At 42.1% G+C, this 20,534-nt stretch overlaps 1 protein-coding gene across 1 annotated transcript in view; it reads left to right on the top strand.

Annotated features, from left to right (window-relative positions):
* Gfpt2 (glutamine-fructose-6-phosphate transaminase 2) overlaps positions 1-20,534 on the top strand; it is a 52,485-nt gene that overhangs the window by 10,209 nt on the left and 21,742 nt on the right. Inside the window, exons 2-7 of the mRNA XM_004666604.2 lie at positions 5,230-5,337; positions 6,928-7,026; positions 7,692-7,817; positions 12,510-12,568; positions 13,228-13,362; positions 15,834-15,895. Coding sequence (XP_004666661.2) covers positions 5,230-5,337; positions 6,928-7,026; positions 7,692-7,817; positions 12,510-12,568; positions 13,228-13,362; positions 15,834-15,895 — 589 coding nt within the window. The remainder of the gene's footprint in view (positions 1-5,229; positions 5,338-6,927; positions 7,027-7,691; positions 7,818-12,509; positions 12,569-13,227; positions 13,363-15,833; positions 15,896-20,534) is intronic.

Raw genomic sequence — 20,534 nt, 5'->3', positions numbered from 1 at the left:
TGCAGATGAATTAGGAGCTATGAGGTACCTTCAGATGATTAACGTATACAGGAAGGGGCTGGTGGCTTAGCTTAGTGGCTGACCTAGCATGCTCTGAAAACCCTTGATTCTATCCATAGCAGTGGAGAAAGGGAAGATAGAGATATCAAAGAACATGAGTAGGCTGCATGCAGTTACACCTTTTAAAAAAATTATTTTTTATTTTTATTTATTTGTTTGAGAGCGACAGAGAGAGAAACAGGCAGAGAGAGAGAGAGAATGGGTGCTCCAGGGCTTCCAGCCACTGCAAATGAACTACAGATGTGTGCGCCCCCATGTGCATCTGGCTAACATGGGTCCTGAGGAATTGAGTCTCGAACCCGGGTCCTTAGGCTTCACAAGCAAGGGCTTAACTGCTAAGCCATCTCTGCAGCCCACAATTACACCTTTTACATAAAGGACTTGATCTCCTATGGATTTTGTTACCTTTGGGCATCCTGAACCCAATCACCTACATTTACCAAAGCAACACTGCTCTGTGCAGCTCTTCACCCACCCTGCATGACTGACTTGTGTTCTGCAAGTTGCCCTTTTCCCTTCCAAGAGAGTGTCTAGCCTCATCCTCTCTGGGAAGGGACTGCTCAAGTCTGTTTGCTCTTGCGCATCTAGTGGCCCTTACCTGGTCCCAACCAGGCATCCAACTGTCTCCAGCCGACAGTGACCACAAACAACACCCAGCAGCAGTTACGTACACATATTATGCCTGCAAAGATGTCTGCTGGATAGGGTTGTAGAAGCACAACAACTCTGACACATGCTCACTTTTCATGCTGAGAGGTTACCAAACTGCCTTCCAAAGAGTGTACATGAATTTAAATTCCCACTGTCAAATTATTTAAGTACTGATTGTGTAGATTTAAAAACTGGATTTTCACTGTATCTATTATTTGCAGATTGAATGATTCCAAAAGGGCATTCTGACTAACAAAATTCCTGGGAAAGCAGAAATGTTTTCTTTTATGAATTTAAGATACTAAGTGCTGCTGCTGATGTTAGCAGTTTTCAAATTGCTTCATTCACTTCTGCTCAGCAGTGGGCAACCCATATCCAACCAAAAGCATGCACTGCACAAGGAAAGAGAGTGCACTATATTAATGAGAGAAGCTACTGAAAGATATTTATGACAAAAATTAGACTTACGCCTTCTTGCGCAGAGACCTTGAAAACCACTTTTGAGCACAAGTCTCCTCACTGCCAACTCCCAAATGGTGTCCCAACTGGCTGCCAAGCCTTCTGGCTGGGTGTGAACATGGCTGGTGGGCCTGAGGACAATGGCCCTTTAATGCCCCACCAAGGGCTTCTATTGTACCTTCTCCCTCAAGCTACAGTGGGTCTGATGTGCCATAGAGAACATAAGCGACAGACATGTACTCAGAAGTGGAATGTGCCTGAGAGAAGAGGAATTGCACAGAACTGACGAGCTGAACCTTAAAGAACCTCCTGGGGGAAAAAAAAAATCCCTCAGATTTAATTCCTTTCAAAGTTAAAGGGCATTTTTAGAAACATAAAAATATCCATTACCCAGTAAATCAAAATTCATAATGCTTCTCATTCTGCCTTGTATTGACCAAGCACATTGAAGAAAGTATGACCGATAGTAGGAAGAAAAGTCAGTCAGAAGTGCCTTAACCACTAAGCCATCTCTCCAGCCTTGAACCTTTCTATTTAATGTTTTCAGACTGAGGCTGAAAGAGGGTAGATGAATCCTCAAGTCAGAATTTGAGAAAAGGATAACTACTGTACTGAGTTGCTTCAGTCTATATAACTGTCCCCAGTAGATGTGGCCTTTCATTGACCAGAGTGTTGAACACATCACCCAGGGACTTTCTCATTATTTTCCAGAAAAATTTTACTTAACATAGACTGTGGAAATTCGGTGACTAAAAATCTTTGAATTAAGGGGCTGGAGAGATAGCACAGCAGTCAAGGCGCTTCTAAGGACCCAAGTTCAATTCCCCAGTACCCATGTCAAACTAGAGGCACATGGTGGCACATATGTCTGGAGTCCATTTGCTGTTGCTAAAGGCCCTGGCATGCCCGTTCTTTCTCTCTCCAATCTCTCTCAAATGAATAAATAAAATAATTTTTTGAAAAAAACATTGAGTTGTGCACTTTGATGGGGTCATATTATAGTATGTTTATATCTTAAGAAAGATATAAAAACGTTAACACTAATAGCAAAAGATAACCATCTTAAAATAAGTAAGGTGACAAAACTCCACCTGAGAGCCACATGTGGTTTTGGTTTGAAGTGTGGAGTGAAGTATGAACCGTGGCCATCAGTGCTCAGCAGCAGCCCTGCATACTTTCTCTGGTGGGAGCTCCACTACGGAGCCTGGACCAACTACAGACACAGCCCTTATGTTCAGCTCCTCTCTTCTGAACTGAAGTCAGCAAGGAAGACAAAAATAGCTCACTGACAAAATTGCCCTTGGCCATTTGTAAAAGAAAACATCTGTAGCTGCTCAGAAAGCACACTGTGTATATATTTTACATCTCAGCTCTGTGCCTTAATACACATGTTTATACATATACAAATACTATACAACTATACTGTTTACAGTAATGTGCAGTATATAAGGATGTTAAATATATTGTAAGTACTGTTTAATTTTATGACCTATTTTTTGGCTGAGTGTGTTCAAGTGAATTCTAGTAAGTCCTAAGACTACTGTTTAGGAATATAACAATTTTCTGATCAAAGTTTAATCATTAATTTCAATGTACCATAAGGACATCCGTCCTCTTAGATGGTCTGCCATCATAGTCAGTCTTTGATCATCTGTGGGCAGGTTATCTCCTGTTAAGGTTTTTTGCTGGGGGGAAAAATCATCCTGGTCAGATCTTCCTTTCACCTTAGCAAATTCTCTTTTAACCATCACAGTGTTCATTCCTGGGAATGTCAAAACATAGAAGGCCTCAGAGAGCTTTGACAGCTTAGAGAGAATGTGTGGCCAAGTGTTTGCTACACAGAAAGCAGTCAGTAAGATGAGTTGCTGCTGTGGTCTGAATGTTTACATTCCCCTAAAATTTGTATGCTGGAATCCTCACTCCTAAGGTGATGATATTTTTGGCGGTAGAGCCTTTGGGGAGGAATTAGTTTATGGAAGCAGAGCCTCATTGAGGGTAATGAGTGAGTGCCTCTACAACATCACTCCACCATGGAATTAGAATAAGATGACTATCTCTGAGGAAATGCCATCACTAGACAGTGAATCTGTTGGCATTTTGGCCTTGAACTTCTCAGCCTCCAGAACTATACAGAATAAATTTATGTTGTTCCTAAGTCATCCAGTCTATTTTTTTTTTTTATTTTTTGGTATTGCTGCCTGAATGGACTTAAATGGTTATAGTGAGTCAGTTTTCAGCTCTGTTTCATACTGTTGCTTTCTGCAGTTAATACAGATTTATGGTCATTTTGTTCCACCTACATTTATTAAACATGGACTCTATGTCAAGAGACAAAGAAACATATAAAAATGTTTAATGCACCAGGCGTGGTGGTGCACGCCTTTAATCCCAGCACTCAGGAGGCAGAGGTGGGAGGATCGTTGTGAGTTCAAGGCCACCCTGAGATGACATAGTGAGTTCCAGGTCAGCCTGGACTAGAGTGAGACCCTACCTTGAAAAACCAAAAGAATAAAAGTAAAAATAAAAATGTTTAATGCCAACCTATACAGCTGTCTTCATCCAAAATTTGTGTTGTTATAATAAAACCCCAGAGGCTGAATACTTTATAAGTAGATTACTTTGAAATTTCTAATGACTCTGGTGACTGGAATGCCCAAACATCATCCCTCCCACCACTGTTCTGGTGAAGGTTCCCTTGGCTATATAGCAACAGGGCAGAGAAGTGGGAAGAGGAATAGCTATGAGAGGAAAAGACCAAATATGTGGGTCAGCTTACTTGATTGCAACTATTCTCATAACTAATTCACTCCTGTATGATCCAGCCCACATTTCAGGGGAAGTATTAGTCCACTCACTGAGGTAGAACCCCCAATGCCCCTTAAGATAGACCCTACCTCTTAAAGGTTCCATCACACTAGAGACCAAGATTCCAGCAATGATCCTAGCAGCCCTTGTCAGGGGAATGTAGACACCCCATGAGGTAGGATTTGTATCAGGAGGCCCACAGATGGATCCCAGGCAAGCCTTCCATGGAGGTAGAGCTGGAGCTGAGATTTGGAATGGGCAGGTAGTCCCAAGTGGGACAAGATAATGAAAGAATAGAGATATGATGGGATGGGACACTAGCAGGAGAGAAGCAGACCAGGGGGTTATAGTTTGGAAAAACAGAAGCAGCATGACTATTACTCTCCACCTAGGAACTTATTTTGAAATTTAAGTACAAACAATAAAGCCAAAGCAAAATGGCTTTCCAGCCTACCATAACAGTAAGGATTCCCCAAGGGCCAAGGGGTCATGAGATGGTTTTATTCTTGCTGTTGTCCAAATGGTGTCATTTATGAGCATACTCTAAGCCATCTGGACAAGTGGGAAAAGAAGCTAAGGTCTCAGTCCCTGTTTCCACCTGCCACAAGGGGGCTGTGATGAATTCCTTATGACTCAGCCCAGACAAGCTCTGTAAATTAGAGAAAGCTTGGAGATGGGCCTTCTATAGGCCCCAGGGGTCAGATTGCTTTGGTAACCGTCATTATTGCCACAATCAACAGTATCCCTACAAGTCCATGCAGGGGTCATATTAGTCTCTTCAGTGGAATGATAAGAGCACAGGGTATGACGCAGGGTTCATGAAGGTTTTGTAACAGAAAGAAGGGCTGACTGAACATAGAACCCTTCCAGAAGTGGAAAGGAGAGCCACTCTTTTTAAAAAATATTTTATTTATTTATTTAAAGAGAGGGAGAGAGGCATAGCAAAAGACAGACAGAGAGACAGAGAGAGAATGGGCATGCCAGGGCCTCCATCCACTGCAAACAAACTCCAGACACATGTGCCACCCTGTGGATGCTTATGTGGGTACTGAGGAATCAAACCTGGGTCCCTAGGCTTCACAAGCAAATGCCTTAAACACTAAGCAATCTCTCCAGCCCCCAAGAGCCACGCTTTAGTGCTGCCATTGCTGTCCTCTGCAAGCAGCCTGGGAGCTCTCCACCTTTGCAAGCCCGGAAGTTTTCTTAACAGGATACACACATTTTCTTAACATGGCATTCCTTTCTCTTTAACAGGAATCTTTGCCTATATGAACTACAGAGTACCCAGGACAAGGAAGGAAATCTTTGAAACCCTCATCAAGGGCCTACAGCGGCTGGAGTACCGAGGCTATGACTCAGCAGGTAGGTGTTGCCGGGCATTTTGTGGTCTCTGCCACCCCCAACAACAGCCCATTTTCTTTATGTTGGGGCATTTTGTTCCCTTGGGTCTTCTTAACATTCAGTTTTCTTTAATAATCATTATGTATTTTTGTGATAGGCGGGTTAGTCAGCCATTTAGTTGGGCAGTCAGGCAGGCTGTCATGCTGAAAGTTGAACCCAGGGTCTCTCATACATGCTAAGCACACCCAGTGCTACATCCTCAGCTCCTCAGCTCCTATAACTTTTTTTTCTTCACTTGTTTTGGCATTTTATTTCCCTAAATTCCAGCTCATATCTTTCTACTTGGCCTTGGGATTTTAAAGCTTGGTCCTACCATGGCTGGTTAGGGGATCTCCTCCATTCATTGTATCTAAGCAGCCTGCAGAACAAAGAACTAAATGGTTTTACATCACTATGAGTTCATAACATAATGCAAGACCAATAAAAGGGTTCAAGCATGAATGGAGGGGAGATGGCTGCTATAATGGCACAGTGCAAAGAGTAAGACAGGGTAGTGCCCTTGAATAGCCTCGTGCCAGTAATGGCAGGTGCATCCCTAATAGCCAAGCCAAGGATCCTTGTACACATATCTGCTTCTGTGAAGTATTGCCACAATTAATGGCCTTATCTTCCAAAATAGATATTCTGAAAATCATGCAGTGCTCTTTTGGTCAGAAAGCCTAGAGAGCAAGAACTGTGATGAAGACCAGGTGTGTGGCTCTATGGTGAAATGTAGGCCTAGATCTCCAGCACAAATGCTATAAACAGACAGCACCTGGGTAGAGTATTTGTCTGCTAGTATCCCTGTGAGCCAGGCTTCAAGAAGCTGCAGGATACCAAAACCCTGAAATGCTCAAATCCTTCTAGAAAATGGAATGATAGTTGCATATAAGCTATTTATACATTCACTCAGGTACTTAACTCATCCTAAATTGCTTGTAATACCTAAATCAATGTAAGGCTGTGTGACTAGTTATCCTGCTTTTCTTAGGGGACAATGGCAAGAAGAAAGTGCATGGGTTCAACACAGAGGCAATTTTACTTATTATGGTGAATATTTTGGATCAATTGTTGGTTGTTTATAAATGTAAAGCCTCATGTAGGGAGGGCCAGTGGTACCCCATGATGAAAAATTCACATTCTGACATGAAAAACAATGTCTGCTATTTTAGTATTATGAAGTTCTAAAATAGGCAAACTGGTCTATTGTGATGGAAGTGTGAACAATGGTACTGCTTCAGGTGTGGGGAAATTGAAGTGTGGAAGTGGTAGCCACTTCTGGGGCTGGGTAAATTGGACAGTAACTCAGGGATCATACTAAGTAATAGAATTGTTCTACATTGTGTCAGGGTCATACTAACAGGCCTGGCCATCCTGGGGTCTGCAGGCCACATATGTCTCAGGATAGCAATGAATGCAGCCCAGCACATTTGTAGATGATATCATGTCACAATGTCAAAAGGTTGGATACCCATGAGTGGCTAGTGTATGCACTTAACAGAATTTTGTGCTTTTTGCTACATATAAACTGCACTTCAATAAAATATTCAAATATAAAATGTTTGAATGTAGGTGTGGCCATTGATGGAAACAATCATGAAGTCAAAGAGAAACATATCCAGCTAGTGAAAAAGAAGGGGAAAGTGAAGGCACTGGATGAAGAGCTCTATAGTAAGTGGAGACACTCTGCATTGGGGTCAATGTGGTGCTCAGGTCTCCTGAGAATAGTTTATTCCAACAGTGTTTGAGACGAAAATTGCTAATATGCTTAAACTTTGATGAATAGCAGGAGGATTAAGCGTGTGTCATAAAACTGTGTCTCATAGTCTATTGGCTGATTGATTTTGGGCAGTAGCACATGGAGACTTTTAAAAAAAGTGTTAACAGTTATGTATTTATTTCAGTCTGACAAATGATACTGCTTTTCTGTCTGTAGTAGGTACAGGTCATTTTATTTTTAAAGACAGTTTATTTTGATTAGGAAGTAAAGACCAGGTTGGTGGCACATGACTGAAATCCCAGCACTCTAGAGACTGAGGCAGGAGAATTACTGCCAGTTTAAGGCTAGCCTGGGTTACATATTGATAACCTGTGAAACAGAGGAAGAGGGGGGAGGAGAAAAAGAGGAATGGAGGGAGGGCTGTGGGTTAAGTTACTGATAACTACTAAGTGAGCCTCAACACAGGTGCACAGAGCTATGGCAGATCCTGGGGTTGATAAAGATGAGCTGTTGCTGTAGACGATATATTCAGATATAATGAAACCACCTTGCCTTAGCAGTTCATTGCCAAAACTTATTTTTAAATACAGCAAAACTGATTTTTTTTTCCATTTAGAGCAAGACAGCATGGACCTAAAGGTGGAGTTTGAGACACACTTTGGCATTGCCCATACACGCTGGGCCACCCATGGGGTCCCCAGTGCTGTTAACAGCCACCCACAGCGTTCAGACAAAGGCAATGGTAAGTACTCTGGACTTGCTTTTCTGTCGGGATTGGTTCTGCCTCTCCCAATGAGATGTCAGGGATGATCCTGGTCTCAAACTGACTTTCCCTAACACCCTGGTGGGTGGGCCTGGACCTCAGGTCAGTGTTTGCTCCCTGAGTGCTGCTGACCTTCCAGGTACCCACAAGAAAGTGATGGTACTTTGCCACAAGGGTTGATGACTCTGGGTAACCCATCCCAAGAGTGGACTTTGATAGTGTCTTAATCTGTTTTCCATTGCTATAGCAAAATACCTAAAGCCAGGTTCCTTACAAAGACAGGAAATTAGTCTTCAGTTTTAGATTAGGTGGCCACATCTGGTTGACTTCTGGTGAGGGTCCCCTTGGCTTCATGATCATGTGGTATAAAGCAGAAAGAGGGGTGATAGAGATGGCTCAGTGGGTAAAGTGCTTGACAATGTAAGCATGAGGATCTGAGCTTGAATCCCTAGCATCCACATAAGCTGAGTATGGCAGTATATGTCAGTAACCCCAGTGCTGGGGAGGCAGAGACAAGATCTGTAGGGCTAATTGGCTAGTCTAGCTGAACTGGTGAGCTCTAGGTTTAGTGAGAGACCCTGTCTTGGAAACTTAGAACAGTTGAGGAAGACACCTCACATTGAATTCTGGCTTCCCACACATGTACTCACACACATGCATATGTATTTGTAAACACACATACACTCCTCTTTCTGTCTCTCTCTCTTTCTCTCTGTCTCTATCTCTGTCTATTTCTCTCTCTCTCTCTCTCTCTCTCTCTCACACACACACACACACACACACACACACACACACACACACACACACGAAAGCAGGAAGGGAAACCAATTGCATGAAGAAGGAACCAGGCATGTGAATGACCTCACTTTATAACTGCCTACTCTTCCCAGAGCTAACCAGAGTCTTGTAAGAACTACATTAGTTTGTCATGAGCACTCTGTCTCTTAAAGGTCCCACTGTCTGTCACATCACCACCCTGAGAACAACCATCAAGCCCTTGAGGGGTACACTCTAACTATCGCAGGCAGTGTAAGGTTGGAGGGCCAAGGCATGGTTCCTTCCAAGGAGTGTTCTCAAAGTCTGGGGCCTGAAAGAGAAGCATAGAGTTCTTCATCACCCAGCTAAGCCCACTCCCTCCCTGCAGAGTGAAGGCAGTGAGTAGTGGAGCTTCATGCCTGAGATGCTCCTTCCCAGGGAGGTTCATCAGCTCAGGAATTGAGGTTTGGGGAAGAAGAGGCTGTGGTTGGCAGCTCAAGACATTTTCCCAACATCCTCTGATCCCTTGACTTGGCTTGCTTTACAAGGATTACTAGTGATAAAAGTCCAGGCCTCTGGCATCCCTTGAAAACCTGGAAGATATGAAAACACTGGGCTCACAGTGCCTTAGAGTATCACTGATCAGCAGTGGGGCAAAGCTGAGACACAGGGCAACTCAGCCTTGGTGAGATGTGGCTCCTGGGCTCTCCAAACTGCCCCTTGTGCCAGCCAGCTCAAGGTCCCTCACATGCCGGGACTCCTCTAGCCTGCCTCTTGCAGAGGAAGGACTGGCAGGGCTGGGCCCCTGTGGCAGCTCCTGGAGGCTCTGTGGTCATCTTCCAGGGTGCTATGGCCTACTGTACTAGGACCCTCTGGGATGTGAGATGGAGAGAGAGAGAGAGAGAAAGACAGAGAGAGCATTTATTCCATAACTCCTCCCAGGCCTTGAAGGGTAGAGAAAAGTCTAAAATATAAGTTGGCCTTCTAATGGGTCCTAATTTGATGTTAGGCCTGGACAGGTCAGGAGCTCCTGATCACACACATTTGGATATGATGGTAGACAGTGGCCAACAGAGAAATGATTTCTGGAGTTAACAGATACTAAACCCAAGATATCCCTTGGGCTAGTACAAGCTCTTACAAAACCTCATACTAGAGTAAGGCTCAAATATACCAGAATTGTTTTGGAGGCTCCTTAGAGGTACTTAGCCATACACTTGACAAGTCTCACCACAGTCTGTCCTCATGAAGTCAGACCAGGGAGAGAGCAACTCTTCCCTGCTCATGTCCTTTACCCCACTGTAGGGAGTACACCCCAGGGTGTTGTACAGGGCCAGATAAAAAGCAAGCATGCCCACCCCTAACAGAAGATGCAAAGTGATACAGATTCTCCCCAGACCACTTTGAGTGGGTTCATCAGCTCTCTTTAGAAGGGAAAGAATCTTCTAGAGAAGGGACACCCGTGTTCACATGGTCAGAGTCTTAGAATAGTAAGGTTTTTCCTGGAGGATATTTCTTGAGTCTGGTCCATGATCTGAACCATAGGGTACCTCACAACTGTGGCAAGTATCATAATCTTAGAACATTACCTCATAGTGTTGAAGACTTAGCCAAACTCCAAATCAGCTGCAGAACTTGGTCCCTGGAGCAATGGTGTTGGCTGAGAAAACATTACCAAGACCATATGTCAGCCACATAGCCTTCTGTCCACTTTAGTGACAGGTGAACCTGACCAGAACCCCAAGTGTACACAATTATCCTGATTGTGTCTCCAAAGCGTGGGGGCTCCAAGAGAAACCACCCCTTCTCAAATTTGTTGGAAATTCTTGCTTTGACTCAGGAGGACTAGTTGAAAAGAATCATGAGAAATATGCAAAAATGTGAAACTTTCTTGAACAACTATCAGTGATAGTCAAAGAGCATGCTTTCAAGAAGGTCTTATACCTAGCCACTAAATGACATGAGGAAATTATAGAGCTATTTTTTTTTTCAGATCTCAGAATGCCTCAGTGGTAGAGCCATTACCTAGTTTAATCCTCAGGTCCACAAAATTAGAACAAAAAGGTGTTGTTTTCCTAAGAAAATATTGGTTTGTAGGCAATGAGACAAAGATGAAGTGTGACAAAATTAAGAAAATTATGTAAAGAAATAATGATATAACGGATATGGGGGCAAAAACTGAAGAAAGTTTGGTACAGATCCAACATATAGATAACTGGTGGTCCCAAGAAGACATCATAACACATGGAACTGTTAAAAACAAAGCTGCAATAGCGCTCAACTGTGACCAGGATTGAAACTGAACTTTAAAAAATTATTTCATTTAAATTTGCTTTTAACTGATATATAAAAATCATTCATATTCATGGGGTTCATTATGATATCCCATGCCTGTACACATTGCATTAGGTTCAAGTTACAGGCTTTTAAAAATTTTTTTGTGTGATCTCACAAAAATAAACAATAGGCTTTGAAATAACAGGAAAAGGGGCTGGAGAGATGGCTTACCAGTTAAAAGTACATGCTTACAAATCCTGATGGCCTGGGTTTGATTACCCACTACTCATGTAAAGCCAGATGCATAAAGTGGCACATATGTCTGGAGTTTGTTTGCTGCAGCAGGAGGCCCTAATGCACCCATTTCTCCTCCACCCCTCTGCTTGCAAATAAATAAATAAAAATATTTTAAAAATAAAATAACAGGGCTGGAGAGATTGTTCAGCAGTTAAGGTGCTTGCCTACAGAGCCTAACAACCAGAGTTTGATTCCCCAGTACCCATGTAGAGCCAGATGCACTAAGTGGCACATGCACTTGGAGTTGGCTAGAGGCCCCGATGTGCCCATTTTCTCTGCCTGTCTTCTGTCACTTTCCTTGCAAACAAATGAATAAAAATATTTAAAAAAAAAACAGTTTACAAAATTCTGACAATTTCTTTAAAAGAATAAAATAACAGAAAAGAATTTATGGTGAGCACAAAGAAAAAAAATACTGGAAAGCTTTTTAAAGAAATCTCTCCTGACCTGAGGAAAAACTTGATCTGGAGCTACAGAGAGAGGAAGAACTTGATTTGGAGCTACAGAGAACCAGAGTATTTCTAAAGTGCATCTGATATATAGTCACACCACAAGGTAGCCAGTAGATCTAAAGGACAATGAAGCATCTTGCTACCTAAGACAATGGAGAGAGAGAGATTGCTTGTCTTCTGACCTCTCGCCTGGCCTTGGACTTTGCCCCAGGTTCCTTATTCATAAGCTATTTAATAAGAGAAAACAATGATGACTCAGGCAAGCTCATCCTTTGCTCTCCCAGAACCTTCCAGAGAATCCAACCTGTGCAGGGGTAGCCCGAGTGGGATGTGGGCCTGGTATTTAGAGGACCTGGGAGCACCGTAGCAAGCAAGCATGCCATAGAGCTGGGCTCACACAGGAATGTGGGTAAGCCCAAGGATGTAAGGACTTTCTAAGAATTCTTAAGAATTTTACAGTGAAAGTTCAAAGTATTTCAACTCAAAAAAATGTATTAAAATACAGTGTGTGTCAAACAAAGTACATCAGTGGACTGCTAATGTGTGACACCTTTGAAAACTAAAGCTCATGGAAATGCCTAGAATTATTTCTGGATAATGGAGGGCTAATAATCCTTTGTTTGACATTAATTACTGAACACTATTGGGTAATATTTAAAAAGCTCTATGCAGGGTCAGGGGCTATATGCTTATTATGGAAAAATAAATTCTTCAGGGTCAAATTGTAGTCATCTTCAGCATTAGTCTTAGTCGCTGCAAAAGAAATTTGCTTAACGAAAACCTTCGTAAAGAAGAATTTGTAGTTTTCAAGCTATCAAATCTTTTCCTTTCCTCTGACTTGAACTTCACTTCTAATAGTGTTTCTCTGTCCACCAAACCCTTTTTGCAGAATTTGTTGTTATCCACAATGGAATCATCACAAACTACAAAGATCTGAGAAAATTTCTGGTAAGATACTTTCCTTGGGTAACATCCAAGCTAAGTAGTATTGATCTTCCCCCAGAAACTCTGTGAGCAGTTCGTTTCCCTTCAAAAACAAATGCAGTAACTGAGTAAGACTCACATTCAGCCACATCACAGCCTTGAGCGTGAGTTCAGCCCCACTGGAGCCACTATGATCAAGTTTTGTCTGGGGGAAATACAGGGCATTAGCATTTATCCAAAGGGTCACTGCAGATTCATGGAATCAAAAATAACATAAATTTGGTTTCATGAAGGAAGCTTCACCATGTAACACATCGACTCATACGCCAAATGGAATGTGAGGTGGGAAGCCAGATGGTGAATGACCACACTATGAAAAGATTGTGTAGTGTGGGTTAGGATGTAGGTGGATTTGACTCAACATATTTTATCATTTCAACTACAGTTATTTTGCAATGTCCAGATTAATGGTGAAGACAAGCTTCTGAGGAGGGTTGATCTCAGGGAATGCATGAATGACTCAGAAGTGTTTGGCTATGTGGTTCTAGCAGATATCTTTCATCCCTTCCCAGTTTTGCTTGTTCTTGCCGTAAGTCATATCATAAGGGACTAGAGGGAGTTGACCAGGACAGCATTGCACAATGACCAATATCTGTCACCCTGGATACAACCTTATATTCCAGGAAAGCAAAGGCTATGAATTTGAGTCAGAAACAGACACGGAAACCATTGCCAAGCTGATTAAATATGTATTTGACAACAGAGAGACAGAGGACATTACATTTTCAACATTGGTTGAAAGAGTCATTCAGCAGTTGGTGAGTCTATCTATCTAAACATCTCTTCGTTTTTTATAAGCATTTATTTTACATATTTCCACAAAGTACTGAGGATGAAAGATGATTTATCTGTACTGTCTGCATTTATACTACTACGTCTCTATAGAACTGGGAGAAACTCCAGCATAGAAAGCAAACATCAAACAGAAAATGCTTTGCTTCACTTTAATGCCTCTTAGATGGTGGTTGGCCTTGTGATCTATGGTTCTTGTGGTCATGAATTGTACAAACAGGTGAACATAGCTGTCATGGTTCATGTTGTCATCTTTTCAAATGTATTATATGCACTGTTACATACATGAGATAAATTTAACTGTTGGAGACTTAAAATTGTAGTCTTTTCTCCTTATCAGTAGAGCAAACATGGAGGAGAAATGTCCAGAATTACAATGTGGAAAAAGAGTGAGGGAGGAAGGGAAAAAGAGGTGAAAGAAAGGAGAAGGAAGGAAGAAAAGAATGGGTAAAGAAGGAAGGAGGAAGGAAAGAAGGGAAGAAAAGAAGGGAGGGGAGCCAGCACATACAGATGTTTGATTATAATTGGGTATGAAGCAAAAGAGGGCTGCAGTTGCAGAGGACAGTGTTTTTGAGATAAAAGAGATCAGAATACATCAGTTTGCAGAAATGAATGGCCCAGGAAGAACAGCAAGAGAATGATGACAGAAAGAATGATGTCCAAACGGCTAGATCCAAAAAGCAAAGGGGTGCACACCCTGGGGTGCTTATCCAAGGGTAATCCCCTCCTAAGAGAAAAGAGGCAGAACAGACACTGGCCTACATGTAATGGGGTGGGGGAGAGGGTATGCAAGGAATAACAGACATCCCAGATCCCATCCCCCAAGTTATCTGCCATCCACATCTTATCCAGGGTCATGGTAACCTAGAGATAGTGTTCAAGGCCTAGAATGTAGGGCACACTGGGTCAGAGGTTGCTGCAGGGATCACAGTACTTTAAAATACGCACCCCTTCTGTGAGTGCTTTTAGAATCTTGCTTAGAAAGTGACTCTACTATCAAAATCCTTTGCCTTATGGCTTCTTCTTTTGGGGAGACATAATCTATAGAACATACTTATAAAAGATCGCATACTCCACGGTACTATCCTTCAGAATTAATAGGGAATTTGTTCCGAGACATTCCCCTCAGATACCAAAATTAGTAGATCCTTGAATCTCATAAATTATCATAACACATAATCTATGCACAGTCTCTTGTGTACTTTAAAATCTCTAGATTACTTATAATACCTAATACAATATAAATACTATGGAAGTAGTTCATATACTATATTGTTTAGGGATTGACAAGAAAAAGGCTATATATGTTCAATATACATGCAACCATCAGAGCCTAACTGTATAGCACATATTGATAACATAACACGTTTTCATAGTATTGTTTTTCTTTTCTTTATTTCCTGGTACTGAGTCTCAAGCCCAGGGCCATACACATATAAGCCAAGCTCTCCACCACTGAGCTGCACAGCCCTACTCAGGCTGTTTTTAATCCACAGTCAGCTAAGTCTGCAGATGAAAAATCCAGGGATAAGAGGGTAAGATAAACTACAGTGCTGGGCTGGAGAGATGGTTTAGCAGTTAAGCACTTGCCTGTGAAGCCTAAGGACCCCCGGTTCGAGGCCCAGTTCCCCAGGTCCCACGTTAACCAGATGCACAAGGGGGCGCACGCATCTGGAATTCATTTGCAGAGGCTGGAAGCCCTGGCGCACCCATTCTCTCTCTCTCCCTCTATCTGTCTTTCTCTCTGTGTCTGTCGCTCTCAAATAAATAAATAAATAATTTTTTTTTAAAAAGCTATATTCTTATTCTGGCATTGCACAAAAATCAAGGTGAGTCACAAGTGCAAATGCAATTGTTCTCTAAGCACTTAGAGTGCATTAGCCTTTAATCACAGAGTCATACTTGTAGGGCTGCTTTTCTCTAGGACTACTAGGATTCTCTACGATTAGATGAGGAAGTGAGTACGAAGATGGCTGATATGATTGTCCATTTCAACAAAAGGGACAGAGGATTACATCCAGACTGTACGTGTGCTGAGCTATGTTGATCAACCCCTTTGCACTCAAGGCTGCTCCCTGAACAAGTCCTATCTTGAGGCTTGATGCCGGAACTACTAGTGCTGGTTCTCACTCTCTGTGTCTAACTGCCCTTCACCACCTAGCTCATCCCAGAGCTTAGCATCCCTGGCAAGGGTTCCCTGTGAGCCCAGTGTGGCTTCTGTTGTTCACAGTGAGGTTCACAAATCTGGTCTTTGGAACTTCATCAGGGTGCTATCTATTGTGCTTTCTCCTGACCTCACCCTGCACAAACACCCCATGTGATCCAAGGACTGCCTGCCATAAGGAGGAGCTGGGAACAACTTTCCCTGGGCCACCAGGCTAAGGTGGCTGGGCTAGCCAAAGTGAGCCATCCTTCACCTTCTTTCATTCATTTCCAGGAAGGAGCATTTGCATTGGTTTTCAAGAGCATCCACTACCCAGGAGAAGCTGTTGCCACAAGGTAAGGCAAATGTATTGGCACTTCCAGCAACAGACAAATAAATAAGATTAAAATCAGTTGGCTTGAGACACCAGAGGGCTGCAGGACCTCTTGTAAACTGCACAGTGCTTCTTAGGCCTAAAGGCCAGCCAGCTGTGGTTTAACCCCAGCCACTGTGACACACTATGACCGTGGGTACTAGAGTTCCTGCTATTCTTTTTTTAAAATATTTTGTTTATTTATTTATTTACTTGAGAATGACAGACAGAGAGATAGAGAGAGAGAGAGACAGAGAGAGAGAATGGGCGCGCCAGGGCCTCCAGGCACTGCAAACAAACTCCAGATGCGTGTGCCCCCTTGTGCATCTGGCTAACGTGGGTCCTGGGGAATCGAGCCTCGAACCAGGGTCCTTAGGCTTCATAGGCAAGTGCTTAACTGCTAAGCCAACTCTCCAGCCCTGCTATTCTTTATAAAGGGAAACAGGGCCTGATGAGACTGTGGAGATGACTCAGTTGGTAAAATGCTTGCCTTGAAAGCATAAGGACATGAGTTTGTTACCCATATCCCACCTTAAAGCTCATCATACACGCTTGTAACCTCAGTAGTGGGGAGGCAGACAGGTAGATCCTTGAAGCTCACTCTCTAGCATGTCTAGCTTATCTGGTGAGCTCCAGGAGAGACCTTGTCTCAAACCTTGAAAGTGTACCTGAGGAACAGCATCCAAGGATGTCCTGTGGCTTACACACACACATGCACTTGCAGATACACACATATGCAAAAAAAGGGGGGAGGACCAGGAAATTGGATTTTTTGCATGCAGTTTTGTGTGTTGAACATATACATGTATTATGTGGCACATGTGTGCATGCATGTGGTGACCAGAGGTTGACATCAGGTATAATCCTGATGAGCATTATTGCTCTCCACCTTACTTTTTGAAACAGAGAATGAACCTGGAGCTCACCCGGTTTAGCTAGATTAGCTAACTAGTTCTAGGGATTCTCTTGTCTCTGCGTTCCCAGTGCTGGGATTACACATACATGCTGCAATATGAAGTGGGTGCTGGGATCCTAGCTCAGGTTCTCATGCTTGAGGGGCAGACATTTTACCAACTAAGCCATCTTCATAGCTCAGAAAGTTGAATTTTTATATGAAATCTCCAGATTTTTAGAAGTTGGCAATAATACATGTTAAAACTAAAAGTTGGGCTGGAGAGATGGCTTAGCAGTTAAGGCACTTGCCTGTGAATTCCAAGGACCCAAATTTGACTCTCCAAATCCCACATAAGCCAGATGCACAAAATGATGCAAGTGTGCAAGGTTGCATATGTGCACAAGATGGCATAAACACCTGGAGTTTGATGGCAGTGGCTGGAGGCCCTGATGCACAAATTCTTTCTCCCCCCACCCACCTTTTCACTCTATCTCACAAGAAAGTAAAAGTTCATAGTAGGAACCAAGTTTTGTGGGTGCTTGAAGCTTATACTATTTAGGGGACTCCTTTAAGAAAATTCAAAATTATGAACAAGAAATGAGGAGCTAAAGTGAACATTGATTTGGATATAGTACTGAAAAGTCCTCAGAAGCACTCCAGCATCCAAGTTTGGGTCATGATGGCAGGGTGGAGCCTAGATAGTTAGCCCTAGATAGGACTTCTAGTCTCCATGGGTGCTCAATGACACCTGCTATGGGCTCGGCATGGAGACAGTAGTGCAGCAGGATATTGCCCATGCACAGGCTGTTAGGGAGTGGAAAGTTGGGCAGGCCCAGTTGTGCTGGGCCTTAGTACCCTGTGGGCCACAGAAGGCACAAAGGAACCATATAGAATAGATCTGTGGGGCCTTGGGGACTGGAGCAGAGAGAGTGAGGCTGTCTCTTGAAGACTGTCACAATACCAAGGCGATAAAAACATGAATTTTACTTTTATTTTTTGTGAGATTAGACTGACTTTTTTTCAAGGCAGGGTCTCACTCTGGCACAATCTGACCTGGAATTCACTATGTAGTCTTAGGGTGGCCTCAAACTCATGATGATCCTCCTACCTCTGCCTCCTGAGTGCTGGGATAAAAGGTGTGTGCCACCATGCCCAGAAGACTAATTTGTTATTTGAAATGTAATTCTATTAAGTCATAAAAGTGTAAAATACCAGTTGGTACTGATAGTTTAGAAGCTTCCTTTAAAATCAGATCATTTGTATTACTACTTTAAATGGATTCAAGAGAAGGCAATATGAAGAAGCAATAAAACTTAATTTTTCTAAATTGCCTCAAACTGATCTCTCTGTAACCTCCAAGACAATTTTTAGGATGTCTGTGTCATACACTTGTAAGAAACCACAGAGCTCATTCTATAGCAATAAAATCTGGGGAGCCATTTGCCAAGAAGACTAGATAATCATGTGCTTTCTAACTGTCCTTATCAGAAACATGTTTAAACTAGATCCCCAGAACTAGGTCTCTGATTAGTTTTAGGCACAACAACATATTGTCATAAAATATTCAAATCTGGGCGTGGTGGCACACACCTTTAATCTCAGCACTTGTGAGGCAGAGGTAGGAGGATCGTCATGAGTTTGAGGCCATCCTGAGACTACATAGTGAATTCCAGGTCAGCCTAAGCTAGAGTGAGACCCTACCTCGAAAAACCAATAAAATAAAATAGAATTAAATATTCAGGGTGCTTTCATCACCTTTACTTAGCATAACAAACTTTGTCATCCACTTTAAGAAGTCATAAAAAGAGTCCAAGCAAGTCAGTACTACAGGAAAAACAGTCTTATCACTGAAGAAATAAGGCCCTACTTGAGTCAGGTTGACAGACCAAATTTATATAGGCAGGTTGGAATCAGCCTAATGAACAAGTGGTTCATGAGTATAGTGCTTGACATGAGCAAGAAATTGGTTGAAGTAAAATATTACCCCATTATGTTAACTTAATAGGCTTAAGACAGCTCTCTTAAGTGGTATTAGTAAAATATTCTCACAGCTCTTTTAAGTGGTATTAGTAAAATATTCTCAGTGCTTCCTTCTTGTTACTATGTTGGCATAATAGGGGAGAAAAACAAACAACTCTTAGTAACTACAGTGCTTATCCACACTTATCTTTCTAAGACTTCAGCTAACCACAGTCAACCATTGTCTGAAAATATTCAATGGACAATTCCAGAAATATACAATCTACAAGTCTTAAATAATTTTTATTATGGTGTATTGTTATAATTATTCTATTTTATTATTAGTTGCTATTAGTCTTTTATTGTACTAATTTATAAATTAAACATTATCATAGATATGTATGTATGCAAAGACATTGTACACATTGGAGTTAATACCATCTGTAGTTTTAGGCATGCATGTAAAGGGGAGACTACTTTATTGGAATTTTACCTACCTGAATTCTAAGCTTATTTGATTTGCATGCTGTAATTTATAAGAATAAACAAAGAATTAGATTTTGAAGGCAAGATACCATTAAAATAATAGAATAATACCTTAAACACATTCACTCAACAGTTGTAAACCAGAAAGAAATATTGTGAAATTATTCACTAAAGATTCCTTCCTGGGATGCTTGGAGAGCCAGGCATTGGTAGTTGAGACAGGTATACCAGAGAAGAAGGCCTGAGAAGAGAAAGGATCTCTCACTTCAGTCAGCTGTAGTAATTTTCCAAAAATTTGCTCTGTGCAAATCACTGTCATGTTTGTGATGAAGTCTATCTTGTACATGCTAAAGATTCTAAAATCTCATTTAGGGACTATCACTCAGAGATAAGACTACCCTGAGCATTGCCTTCCATGGCCCACAAAGTAGAGTACAATCTTCCCTCGATTTTAGAACTAAACTCCTCAAATCCTCAGGTGCTTGGGTCCCCTTATCTAAAATAGAATGGTGCAGTATTTGTATATAAACCTCTGCATATATTGCCATCATCTCTAAATTATTATAATGTCTAATGTAATGGAAACACCTTGTAAATAGCTTTCATACTATATTACTTAGGAAATAACAGCAAGGGGCAGCATCTTTACAGGTTCAGTATGAGTGCAGTTTCTTGTACCTTTCTTTGTGTGTGCACATATTGTGTGTATGCATGCATGTGTGGTACTGGTACTGGGTCCAGGGATTCATGCAAGACAAACATTGTACTCCTAATCGAAATCCAAAGCCCTGATTTTTTACTTCTTTATTTTACTAAGTTGCCCAGGCTGGCTTTGAGCTTGCTTTGTAGCCCAAGCAGTTCTTGAACTTGCAATCCTCTTGCCTCAGCCTCCTGATTAACTAGGATTACAGGCTTGCTCTATCAGGCTTGGCTTTTCTGAATATTTTTGATCTGCATTTTCAATTGATGTTTGAAACTGCAGCTTCCAGCTGTATACATAAAAGTCAGCTAGTTTTGTGCCCATGAAAGCTAGAGGATCACTGATCTGGGCAAAAGGAGGCACAAAGGGGAGTCCTTGGACAGATTCAAGGCACCAAGTGCTCCCACTCAGACACAACAACTGAAGATGTGTGGCCATCTGCATTGTATTGCTGTATTGTATTGCTACATGTATTGCTGCTGCATACGTCAGTGCTCACTGTGATGCTAAACACTCAGCCCTGTGACCTAAGTGTGTGAAGCAGTCATGTGGGAATTTAGAGAACTGGAAAAGTGTCAGGTC

This window comes from Jaculus jaculus, chromosome 6 (assembly GCF_020740685.1).
Source record: "Jaculus jaculus isolate mJacJac1 chromosome 6, mJacJac1.mat.Y.cur, whole genome shotgun sequence".
Taxonomy (NCBI): Eukaryota; Metazoa; Chordata; class Mammalia; order Rodentia; family Dipodidae; genus Jaculus; species Jaculus jaculus.
This window is presented reverse-complemented; position numbering and strand designations above follow the sequence as displayed.